General features: G+C 34.2%; 1 protein-coding gene across 1 annotated transcript in view; it reads left to right on the plus strand.

The window, feature by feature from the left end:
- The window catches only part of Itgav (integrin subunit alpha V), an 89,610-nt gene that overhangs the window by 55,513 nt on the left and 20,857 nt on the right, over window positions 1-13,240 (plus strand). Inside the window, exons 15-19 of the mRNA XM_026400731.2 lie at window positions 717-824; window positions 3,120-3,178; window positions 4,979-5,133; window positions 7,236-7,373; window positions 11,171-11,238. Coding sequence (XP_026256516.2) covers window positions 717-824; window positions 3,120-3,178; window positions 4,979-5,133; window positions 7,236-7,373; window positions 11,171-11,238 — 528 coding nt within the window. The remainder of the gene's footprint in view (window positions 1-716; window positions 825-3,119; window positions 3,179-4,978; window positions 5,134-7,235; window positions 7,374-11,170; window positions 11,239-13,240) is intronic.

Genomic DNA, 13,240 nt, shown 5'->3' on the forward strand with positions numbered 1-13,240 from the left:
AAATCCACAACTTTTTGAGCATTATGTTGGTACTCAAAAAGTTTCAGATTTTGGATTTTTTTCAATTAGGAGTGCTTAACCTCTATTTTATTGTTTTAGCTTTAAAATTGCTGCTAATGAAGTAATACATGCATGTGGTGCATATTCAAACAATGCAAAAAGGTCATAGAATAAAAATATATTTTCTCATGTCAATTACTAGTTTATTAGGTATGCCCTGCAAAAAATACTCATATATTAAAAGAAATCATGTGCATACATGTATGTGTGTCTGTAGGCATTCTTTCTTTATTGTGGGATTTTTTTTTTTTCCTTTTACTACAGTTACGTCTTGGATGTACCTTAGAGATTATCTTATGTCGATACAGATGGATTTATGACACTCATATTGCATTGCATTAAGTAGGGACCTTGTAACTTACTTAAGCATTCTGCTTTAATGGACTGAGTTCAGATTTGTTGGCCAATTGTCCCGCTTTTCTTGGAACTGAGCAATTTCCCAAGATGCAGGACTTTCAGTGCTGAAATTGGAAAAGTTTGGGGCAAACTGAGGCAGTTGGTCATCTTACACTTAAAGTTTGTTTCAATGTTTTTTGCTCTTAGAAAGAATGCTTTAGATGCTACTGTATCATGGTGAATGTGAACCTAAAATGCTGGGATCAATCCAAGTTTCTGCTTCTAAGTTTGAACTTTTTTCTTCCTTTTTTTAAAAACAGGGCCAGACCTGTTATCACCGTAAATGCTGGTCTTGAAGTATATCCTAGCATTTTAAATCAAGACAATAAAACCTGCCCATTGCCTGGGACAGCTCTCAAAGTTTCCTGGTAAGGATATATGTTTAATAATAATTATGATTAATGGTTTGATTATTGTAAGAACAATTAAAAATTAAGATGGCAGGGCTAAAATATTACTAAAGCAGTTTCTGTGGATACACTCCATGTTTAAGCCATTGATTGGATTATAGAAATAGTGTTCCAAGGAAATTTTCTAGAATGCTCCAGAAATACTCAATAAATTACTATAAAATTAGTTTTTAAAGAATTATATATGGTCAATGAATATATTTAAAAAGAAGAAAACGCTGACAAGTTCTCAGAACTCATTTTATAAAAATTTCATTCTAAACAGGCCCTTTTAAATGAAATCTTTTTTTTAATTAAAAAAATTTTTTTTCTTTTAGTTGTTGATGGACCTTTATTTTATTTATTTAGTCATATGTGGTGCTAAGAATCGAACCCAGTGCCTCCCATAGTCTAGGCAAGGGCTCTACCACTGAGCCATAAACCTAACCCTTTAAATGAAATCTTTAAAAGATAATGTTCTTTTTCAGATTTCAAATCTGTATGGCTGTATGGTAAAATTACTTTGCTCTTATATTTTGATCTTTTACTTGTTTCTTTTCTGGTTTCCAAAGAAAAATATAATATTTTTTCATAAGTATAGTGTCTGACTTCTCTGCCTCATTATTTTCCAAGTTTATCATGTGTATGATACTCAGGATTTTTGCTATATTTTCTTTCTACCTATATTATAATTTTCTTAAGTTTCCTTTAAACCGACTCATATTTTATCTCAAAGTATTTTAAAAATACAATGGAGAGGGCTGGGTTGTGGTTTAGTGGTAGAGCACTTGCCTAGCATACACGTGAAGCACTGAGTTCAATCCTAGCACCACATTAAAAGAAAAAAAAAAGAAATAAAGGTATTTTGTCCATCTACAAGTAAAAAAAAAAATAAAAGCCCACAATGGAAAAGACAATATCTTTCTCATATGTGAAAATAAATACAAAACTAACTATTGGAAGTTTTTGGCCCTGTGTACTTTAACATCACTTAGAGGAACACTGTTCACATTCTTTACTTGCACAGAAAAATTGCAAAGAATTATAGATGAAGAGGAAAATGATTGGTAACCATGAAAATTTTATTTAAAAAGAGCTAATGATAGATATTTTCCTGATTTTGTTTTGAATTATTATGTCATTAAAATCTTGAAAAATTTAGTTTATTCATGGGATTACATTAATCATTCTATAATAATTGCTCTTAATTTTTATTGATTGTTAATCAAATTATTTTCAAGATTTTGGCTTTTAGTTTTACTGCCTTTCTTTCCTTCACTCATTTTTTATGTTTCTGTGAAGATGCTAATAATATGCTTGTAATTATGCTAATAATTAGAAGGCTTCAAATGCACTAATTGAAGTACTAGCTTTCATCTAAATTTGACCATGGTACACAGCTAGAACTAAACCTTGCACCATAATCCTATAAACTTATTACTTACATCAACTTTTTTTATTGTATTCACTTTTTTAAGATGCTGGATACAGCCAACTACACTGATTTCATGACCTGTTAAGATATTGTAAAGCACATCCTCTAGAGAAGCTTGGTAATTAAAGGATGCTTCAGTGGATCGTTTTTTTTTTTTTAATTATAGAAGACATTATTTTAAATCTAACTGACATTTCCCTTATTTAGATTTATCAACAGGTTCTGTAAATTTGAATGGAGGTTAGGAAATTATTTTTCTCATCGAGGTACCCTGAAAGGCAACATGTTTAAATTACTGAAGAATGAGTTAAATTAGTCTGGGTAGTTTCATGTTTTAAGAACAATATTAAGATATGAAGAAAGATGTAGGGCTTCCTGGCCTTAACTATGCACCATCAGCCCTCTGCACCTGCCATTTCTGCATTCTTGGTTTCAACCAACTGCATATAGAAAAAAAAATTATCGTCTGTACTGAACATGTACACACTTTTTGTTTTTACTTATTATTGCCTATATTATTGTGTATTCCCTGACAATACAGTAGAATGACTATTTACATGGCATTTTCATTGTACTAGGTATTATAAGTAGATATGACTTAAAGGTAATCTAGAAATGACTTAAAGTATGAAAGAAGATATCTGTAGGTTATATGTAAATTCTGTGCTGTTTTATTAACGAGCATCCACTGATTTTGGTATCTGTGAAGGGTAGTTCACAGAACCAATCTCCTACAGATACCAAGGGATGACTGTATAAGAAATGTGAGATTTGAATGATATTAAATATATCTAAGCTGGATTATAGGATTTACATGTATATATTTTCTTTTCCTACAGTTTTAATGTCAGGTTCTGTTTAAAGGCAGATGGCAAAGGAGCACTTCCAAGGAAACTTAGTAAGTATCCTATGAAAAATCAAAGTATTTTAATACTCTTACATATACAGCACTTAAAAATGTTTACTTAGTTACTCAAATTGTTATTGTTTTTAAACTGAATGTTTATGCTTAAACACATTTAAGATGGCAACCTAATTACTTTGGCAACTATTAAGCCAGTAAATACATTTGAGAAATAATATATTTATTAATGGACATTGTGTGCAAACTAGCCCACAAAATAGCAAATATAATGCACTATATATAAATATAGCTTTTAGAAAGGTAAACATTTAATGATGTAAGATGAACTCTGAGGGGAATGAGTATCCTTTTTTTTGTTTTTTGTTTTTTTTTTGTCTTAGATATTTATGCTTTTTTATTTTTTTGTGAGTATCCTTGTTATGAGTAGATGATAGATATCTCAGACTGAGATATCTAGCTTTATATTTCTGGGAAATACCGAACAATCTTAGAAATAGAGATGATTTAGGAATAGTGAGGAGAAAATGTTTTCTTCACTAAATTTAATCTACCCAGCAGAGTGTACTTCCTTTCCTAAAACAATTGATGTGATCCTGAGAGCAGAGTAGGGATATTAATCAATATTGCCAGAATTTGCCAGTGCATCAGATAGTGACAGGTGCTAATGAGTAACAAAGCAAAGAGGAGGACTGAAGCCGTTGGGCAGGTGTTCATGTGAGTGAGTCCAGCAGGACCTCACTGGAGGTAACTTCTCTATAGAGACCTGCAGGAACAGAAGACTGGTTCACACAGAAGAAATGGCAATTTCAAGAAGCCCAAGGAAGGGCTGGGATTGTGGCTCAGTGGTAGAGCACTTGCCTAACATGAGAGAGGCACTGGGTCTGATCCTCAGCACCACATAAAAATAAATAAATAAAATAAAGGTCTATCAATAACTAAAAAAAAAGAAGTCCAAGGAAGGAGTGTGTCTGTGTGTTTGAGAGACTGCAAGGAGAGCAGTGTGACTGAGTAGAACCAAACATGAATCACAATAACCCTGGGTTTTCACCTAAATTTGAAATGAAAGTCAATCAGTATTTAAAGAAACTTGAAAAGAGAGCTGTTGTGTTAAAAATTCATACTCTCATCTGCTTTTAAGAAACTACTTAAAGAACTGAATTTTAGAAAGTGGTAATTGTAACAACTGTGCTTCTGACTCTGCACCGTCATGTTTATGTGATTCTTAACCCATCAAACAGTCACTTACTTCATGAGGGACATGTTTATCTGACCATTTGATATGATAGCTTTGTTCAAAGCAGGAATTTCAATTGGTACAAATTGTTTACCATAGTTTTAATATGACGTGGTTTCCAATTAATGAGTACTTAATCAAAATCGACAGAGTTTTGTCACTTGGATTAATGGCAGAAGTTTTTTTTTTGCCCATGCTGGAGATTGAACCCAGGCCTTAGGCACACTAAAGCAATTACTCAACCACTGAGCTATATCCTCCTCCAAGAGTGAAAGTCTTAATTCACATATATTTCACCCTCTGGACTTCCTACAGCTTAAACTAAAAGAATTTTTCCTTTTATATTTTATTGCCATTGTTATTTGGAATTACATATGATATTGCTTTGGGGATGGTTGGCTTAATTATTTAATTATTATAGTAAATTTATTCAGTGTTAATATGTTGTAGTGTCCCTCGTTAAAAGATATTTTTAGTGAATTTGAAGCAGATCACTTCTCAGAAATAAATATCTCTGTTGACATGAAAATTCTAGATATCTAGGACCGTGGTTAAGTCCATAAAGAATACATTGGTTATAAATCCTTTGATTTATATAGACTTCCAGGTGGAGCTTCTTTTGGATAAACTCAAGCAAAAGGGAGCAATTCGGCGAGCACTGTTTCTCCATAACAGGTCCCCGGGTCACTCCAAGAACATGACAATTTCTAGAGGGGGACAGATGCAGTGTGAAGAGCTGATAGCATATCTGCGGGTAAGAGATCATCTGTGTTCTGTTATCTTTTCTTTTTAATTGTTACTTTTTCATTTTCATCTAAATGACTTCCAAAGTGAAGAGCACAAAAAAATATGCTTAAGGAAATCTGGCTCTTTGAAGCATCAAACCTGACAGTAGAAGTCATGGATCTTACTTCTGGCAGACTGCAGATGGCCTTTCAACAACAATATTACTGAATGAATTATGATAAGGATATTTATTAAATATTGCTGGACTCAAGACAGTAAAGGAAATCTCCAGGGTCCAAAAAGTCAGCAATCAACTAAACCCCTGAGCTCAATCTGAATTGTGAGTTGAAAGCAAAATTTTGAGCCTAAGCTGCTGGCAAGGATGGGCACTGGGGAAAGGGTGAGTAGGAATTTCAGACACCAGCTTAGGGATTCAGACTCTCCAGGGCCTTCTGCAATCTGAGACTCCTTCATTAGGTCTAGACACTTTCATGAAGCTAAAGTGTCCTTAGGATGGAGGTGCATCTTGACTACAGCAAGAGAAGATGCAAAGAAAAGACTATACGGAGGTCAGGGTGACTGACCTGTAACTACTTCTTTTCAATATGTGACCTTGTACAAGTTACTTATCAAAACCCAAATTTCTTTATCCTTAAAAAGGGAGTATTAATAATATCAATTTTCTTCTCTTGTTGTAAGTATTTAATAAGATACTTACATGTTGTAAAATCATAGTCTGGCATGAATCTAAAAATCAAAGGTAGTTCTTATTACTCATATTCATGGATTTCCCTTAATCATATCACAAAAGAATGTGGTTCATATTCATCTGAATATTTTAGGGGAACTGCTTCCACAGATAAAAGATGGAAATTTTAAAAAGAAGGCAAACATATCGCTAAAGCTTTAGAAGATTGAGAATCGTTAACAGGTTTATTTCACAGACCCATGTAGAATTCAGCACTGAAACTCAATAATTAGAGAATGTAGAAATTGATCAGGAATAAAATTGATCATGTATGCCACAGTCTGGCTGGGCAAAATAACCGGGGGTGACAAGCAACTTGTGAAGGTTGATACAGCGGGAGCCGCCTTATTGTAGGACAGCAGAGGTATTTATACATAACTGAATACACAGCTTGACTCAATTTAGCATCATCCAGTTACAGCAATCAGTCATTAAGGAATCCTCATTATCTTAATAATTACACACAGCTTAACTTAATTGACATAATCTAGACACAGCATTCAGTCATTAAGGAATCTCCATCATCTTAATGGCTCGCTGGTGTTCTCAAACCACTCCTCCTGGCAAAGTGCCAGGTGCCATCTTGACTTGTCTGTGCCCCTCAACACATGTATAGGCCATAAAGGTAATCTAAACATTTCAAAGAGATATCATAGGAAATATGGTATCTGATCACAATGTGCTTGTGTTATCTTTCCATCACTATAAGAAATACCTGAGGTAATCAACGTATAAGAAGAAAAGGTTTGAAAGGTTTTAGCCCATGATTGGTTGAGCAACCCTGAAGTTTTGGGGGCTGCAGTGAAGCTGTAATTCTGAAAGAAGTTATGAGGCAGGGCAGTACCACCCACCTCATAGCCAGAAAGCAAAGAGCAAGAGAAAGAGACTGGGGTCCCACAGTCCCTTTCAAGGGCATCTCCAGTGACCTGAGGACCTGACACTAGCTAGGCCAGGCCTCTTAAAGGGTTCCCCACTTCTTCAGTAGTGCCTCCCTAGTGTCCAGGCTTTTATCACATGGACACTTAACATCCAAATGGTAGCAACAGTTTTTAGAAACCAATAGCAAAAAGATAACTTAGGAAATTGAGTTCCTAGGAAATGTAGTTTTAAATAACTTAAGGGTCAAAAAGAGATTATATTGGAAATATGTAATTGAATCATTGTGAAAATACTACATATCACAATGTCTAGATGTCACAGAAGCAAAATGTGAATGTAAGTGTATATCCTTCAATGCCATTTAATTTAAATGAATGAGGAAAAGTAGAGGTATTAATTAGACTAGCTTCATAGAATTAGCTGGCTTTGTGTTGTGCACTTCTAGATTTTTCCAGATACTTTAAGTTGATACCATGTTTAATATGAAGATTTTCCATTTCTAGGATGAATCTGAATTTAGAGACAAACTTACTCCAATTACTATTTTTATGGAGTATCGGTTGGATTATAGAACGGCCGCTGATGCCACAGGCTTGCGACCCATCCTGAACCAGTTCACCCCTGCTAACCTCAGTCGACAGGTACTGTCTCTCCCAGTGTGCTCCTGCTACATACTGGGATCTTTATTAAGTTCTTATAATTTGTGTTCTTAAATATCATAAGGGATTGCTTTTATAATGTTGGTAGATGTTTAGTTAAATAAGTCAGAGGGGTAGAAATGTGAACTTTCCTGTCAGAGATATTTAAATCCACTCTGACCTTAGTTGTGTGCAGAAAAAGCCAGGGTCACATTTCATATGCATAAAATAATAAAATAATTCAAGGAAAACAACAAAACTCCATTCTTTACGTAGTGTTTTAGTATTTTGCTAAATACCTTTGATACACATCTTTAATATACATTTTGTTTTTAAAGTGTATATAGGTATATATGTATTTACACATTACACCAATATGCATATATGGTATATAATCATTCTGTACATAGGCTAAGTACAAGAACATAAGACTTCAGATTGATATTTTAATTTTAGAAAAACCTGTGAAAAACATGTATTTAAATATTGTTATTTTCTGTTTCTTCCTTTTCTAACATGTTCATATTTTTGGATTGATATTTTTTTCCCCATAAAATTCTTTAAACTAAATATAGATTGACCTTTCTGTTTTCTTTCTTTCTTTTTTTTAACCTTTATTTATATATTTTTGTGTGGTGCTGAAGATTGAACCCAGTGCTTCACACATGCTAGGCAAACACTCTACCACTGAGCTACAACCCCAGCCCCTCGTCATTTCTTTTTTATTTTCCTTTAAAGGATCTCATGACTTGCTCATTTGGTTTTTGGTTTTTTTAGGGGGTAATTTGAGAGGACTATATAACTACAGCATAAAGCAAATTTTTTAAAAAAAATGTTTAGTTTTTTGTAACTTTTATATTTTAATAATCCATTTTGTATATCAATAATCAGACGTCATTTTATACTATCTATTTCAAGAGAGCCTGTTATATATAGCTCTGTGTTTATATTGTCTAATTTGGTAGGTGTTCAGTGTTATGTTGATTAACAATTTAGTAGCGGAATCTATGCCTCTTAAGGTCTGTCCGTCAGTATTGTGCTATCTTTCAAACTTAATTTTTATTAGAAATTAATTTTAATAATAGGTATGTATTAGTTTTCTAGGGCTTCCACAACAATGTACCATAGAGTGGGGGACTTAAATAACATAAGTTCATTTTCTCACAATTTTGAAGGCTAGAAATCCAAGATCAAGGGGTCACAAGGGTTGATTTCTTCCAAGGCCTATCTCCTTGGCTTATAGATGCTCACCTTCTCTTCTGTTCTCACATGGTGTTTCCTTTTCATGTGTCTGTGTCCTAGACTCATCATTTAAGAAGCACAGGTGAGTAATATTAGATTAAGGCCTACCCTAGTGACATCATTTTAGTTACTTTTCTAAAGACTGTATCTCAAATACAGTCACATTCTGAGGTACTGAGGAATAGAGCTTCAACATACAATTGGGGCAAATATAATTCAGCCACAACAATATCCAAAATATTATAGTTTTAACTTGTAAGCAATTTAAAAATTGTCAGCAAACTATTTACATTCTGTTTTTTTACTTTCTTCAAAATTCAGAATATATTGTACAATTATAATATATATAAATCCAGATACTAAATTTTTTTGAAAAATTTTTTATTTAGAATTCATATAATTTATAGTTGAAAAAGATATATGTACTCAAGTTATTCTAAACATACTAAAAGTTTTTCAGTAAGGGATTTCAATATCAGTTTTTTTAAAGTAAAATCAGTTTCTCAGTCACACAAGACAAGTTTCAAGGGCTCCAGGGCCACATTTGGCTTCTATGTGGCTACTTATATTAGTGCAGATCAAAAGCTTCCTTTTTTGCAGTAGGAGATTCAGTGGTTTCTGCAGAAGGAATGGTTATCACCCCCCCTTTTTTTTTCATTCAAATATATATCATATTCTTGCTTAGTCCAAGATATTAAGTATAATTCCAGGTATGGTGGCACATGCCTGTAATCCCTGCAACTAAAGGCTGAGGCAGGAAGATTATAAGTTCCAGGCCAGCCTCAGCAATGTAGTGAGACCCCATCTCAAAATAAAAATAAAAAGGGCTAAGGATGTAGTTCAGTGGTAGAGCAACTCTGGGTTCAATCTCCAGTAGTTGAAAAAAAAAAAAAAAAGAAAGGAGAGATATTAAGTATATAACTGTAGGGATTTGGTTCTCTGGACATAGAAGACATTGCTTTGTGGGTTTCCACTTCTGAAACTATCTTTTCTGGTAACATGGTTGTTTGTTTGTTTGTTTGTTGCTTTTCTTTTATACATTGTCACTTAATTATTCTGTAGTCATTCAGGAATGCTGTGTTCCTGTTGATAATGTTTTAACCACAGCTCCAGTGCCAGCTTAGTTCTTTTCCTACCCTGCAAAGTGATAGTTAGCCATGTGTTCATTTATCACAGTTTTATTAATATTTTTATACAAATTTCTTATTCCAGACTTCAGATACACAACTTACATGAGTTTGTTATGCACAAAATTCACCCTTTATTCCTGAACTGAGCAGTGATTTCCTTTGTGTGACTTACAGAATCACCATAAATTCTCCTAACAATCCTGACCTTTTCTTTTTTCTTGATGCTTATGGCAACTACTTGCATCTAGTAATTGAATTAATTCCATATATTTTGGGGTTTCATCCCAATTAAATTGTCAATTAGCATTCCTATCAAGTAATTCTATTCCAGGTAACTGCACTTCCCTCGTGACTTAGAAGTATGCAATCATCACCTGTTTTTAAATGATTCCTTTCATTATTCTTTTCCTTTAAATCCTTTTCTCTCTTCTTTTCATCTGCTTCTGGGTATGAAGCCCTTTAGATATTAAGAGTAGACAAACCAAGAATTTTCCTTCCTTCTTTTATCAATTTTTATATTCCTGTTTTCACATCTTATCCAACATATTCTGCACCTTCCATTATTTCTCTTTGGGTTTTTTCCATACTATTCTATCCAGCACATTCTCCTGGACAGACCTGGATAAGGAAAAGTTCAGATTTTTCTTGTTGTACCTATTCTGGTCATTCTAACACTTCTGGTTCCTTTTCCTTTATTTCTTTCTAAATGGCCATGGACATGCTGCATCATTTTGACCAGTTCTTTCCCACTTTGGTCCTCCTGTTGTATGGCTCCAGTATATTTTCCGTTCTTTATTCTTTTGTCTTTTGTAGCCATATTTCCAAGACATTGACAGAGGGCACACTCTTTAGTGAGGAATTCTAGGGGTTTATATTGCTTAAGTTCACACAACTTAGTTGTAAGCAGAGTCAAAACCTTCAGCCTAGCATGGTGGTGCACACCTGTAATCCCAACTACTTAGGAGGCTGAGGCAGGAGGATCACAAGTTCAAGGCTAGCAATATAGTAAGACCCTGTCCCAAAACAAAATATAAAAAAGACCCAAGGATGTAGCTCAGTGGTAGAGCAGCACTGGGTTCAACCCCTAGTATTGCAAAAGACAAATCAAACAAAACAAAAATGAATCTCTCAATTTTTAATCATTACTTCTATACCAGATTTTATTTCAAAATAGCAAAATAGATAAAACTAAAAAGTCCAAATGTTATGTTGTATCCTACTAATATTATTCTTTTTTCTCATTCTTGACAAGCTACACTGACCTGTTTGTAAATAAATGATTTTTTTTATTCAGGTATACAAACAAGTTGATGAGTGTATATAAATACACATGTGTTCATACATGTCTATACACATATGTACTGATATACACTGCATATGCAACCTGCATTTTTTTTTCATGTAGATAAATAAATATTTTTTTTCTAGGCTCATATTCTACTTGACTGTGGTGAAGACAATGTCTGTAAACCAAAACTAGAAGTTTCTGTAAATAGGTAAGTTTTGTTCCAAACAATAAACATTACCATAAGAAATTCAAATCACAGAGCACATTTTCCTATTCAAAGTACTAATATTTTAATGAGAATTAGTTATATTAGGGGGTAATACATGATTTTATATAATAATAAAGCTATTAATCTTGAACTTAAAAAAATATCTACTTTGTTTTTACTAGTTGCCTAGCTTGACAGATTTGTGACCATTTAGCTTTGGATACTATCACAAAGTTATATATCATCTTAAAGATATACTTCATTGTAGGAATGCTCTTGACTTAAGCACATCCTTACCATGTTTTATAGCATATACATTAAAAAGATTATTGTAAAAATCATGCTTTTAGAAAATAATTAGGGAGGAAGGATAGAATCTTCAACAAATGGTGCCGGGAAAATTGGAAATCCATATGCAACAAAATGAAATTGAATCCCTTTCTCTCGCCAGCCACAAAAGTTAACTCAAAATGGATCAAGGAGCTAGATATCAAATCAGAGACACTGCGTCTGATAGAAGAAAAAGTTGGCTACGATCTACATATTGTGGGATCGGGCTCCAAATTCCTTAATAGGACGCCCATAGTACAAGAGTTAATAACAAGAATAAACAAATGGGACTTACTTAAACTAAAAAGTTTTTTCTCAGCAAGAGAAACAATAAAAGAGGTAAATAGAGAGCCTACATCTTGGGAACAAATCTTTACTCCTCATACCTCAGATAGAGCCCTAATATCCAGAATGTACAAAGAACTTAAAAAATTAAACCATAAGATAACAAATAACCCAATCAACAAATGGGCCAAGGACCTGAACAGACACTTCTCAGAGGAGGACATACAAGCAATCAACAAGTACATGAAAAAATGCTCACCATCTCTAGCAATCAGAGAAATGCAAATCAAAACCACCCTAAGATACCATCTCACTCCAGTAAGATTGGCAGCCATTATGAAGTCAAACAACAATAAGTGTTGGCGAGGATGTGGGGAAAAGGGTACACTTGTACACTGCTGGTGGGACTGCAAAATGGTGAGGCCAATTTGGAAAGCAGTATGGAGATTCCTGGGAAAGCTGGGAATGGATCCACCATTTGACCCAGCTATCACCCTTCTCGGACTATTCCCTGAAGACCTTAAAAGAGCGCACTATAGGGATACGGCCACATCAATGATTATAGCGGCACAATTCACAATAGCTAGACTGTGGAACCAACCTAGATGCCCTTCAATAGATTAATGGATAAAAAAAAAATGTGGCATCTATACACAATGGAGTATTATGCAGCACTAAGAAATGACAAAATCATAGAATTTGCAGGGAAATGGATGGCATTAGAGCAGATTATGCTAAGTGAAGCTAGCCAAGCCCTAAAAAACAAATGCCAAATGTCCTCTTTGATATAAAGAGAGCCACTAAGAACAGAACAGGAAGGAAGAGCATGAGGAAAAGACTAACAGTAAACAAAGACAAATGGGGGGAGAGAAAGGGAGAGAGAAGGGAAAGCATATGGAAATGGTAGGAGACCTTCAATGACACACAAAATTATAAGAGGTTGTGAGGGGCAAGGGGGAGGGGAAAAAAAGGGAGAGAATTGAACAACAGCAGAGGAGGTAGAGAGGGAAGATGGGAGGGGAGGGGAGTGGGGATAGTAGGGGATAGGAAAGGTAGCAGAATACAACAGTCACTAATATGCCATTATGTAAAAATGTGAGTATGTAACAGATGTGATTCTGCAATCTGTATTTGGGGTAAAAAAGGGAGTTCAAAACCCAATTGAGTCAAATGTATGAAAGATGATATATCATGAGCTCTGTAATGTTTTGAACAATCAATAAAAAAAAAAAGAAAATAATTAGGGGATTAAAATTTACATGCAGGGCTGGGATATAGCTCAGTTGGTAGAATGTTTACCTTGCATGCACAAGGCCCTGGGTTCAATCCCCTTCACCACAAAAAAAAAAAAAAAAAAAAAGTACATGCTGAGCCAGGCATGGTGGTA

This window comes from Urocitellus parryii, chromosome 1 (genome assembly GCF_045843805.1).
Source record: "Urocitellus parryii isolate mUroPar1 chromosome 1, mUroPar1.hap1, whole genome shotgun sequence".
In the NCBI taxonomy this organism is placed as follows: Eukaryota; Metazoa; Chordata; class Mammalia; order Rodentia; family Sciuridae; genus Urocitellus; species Urocitellus parryii.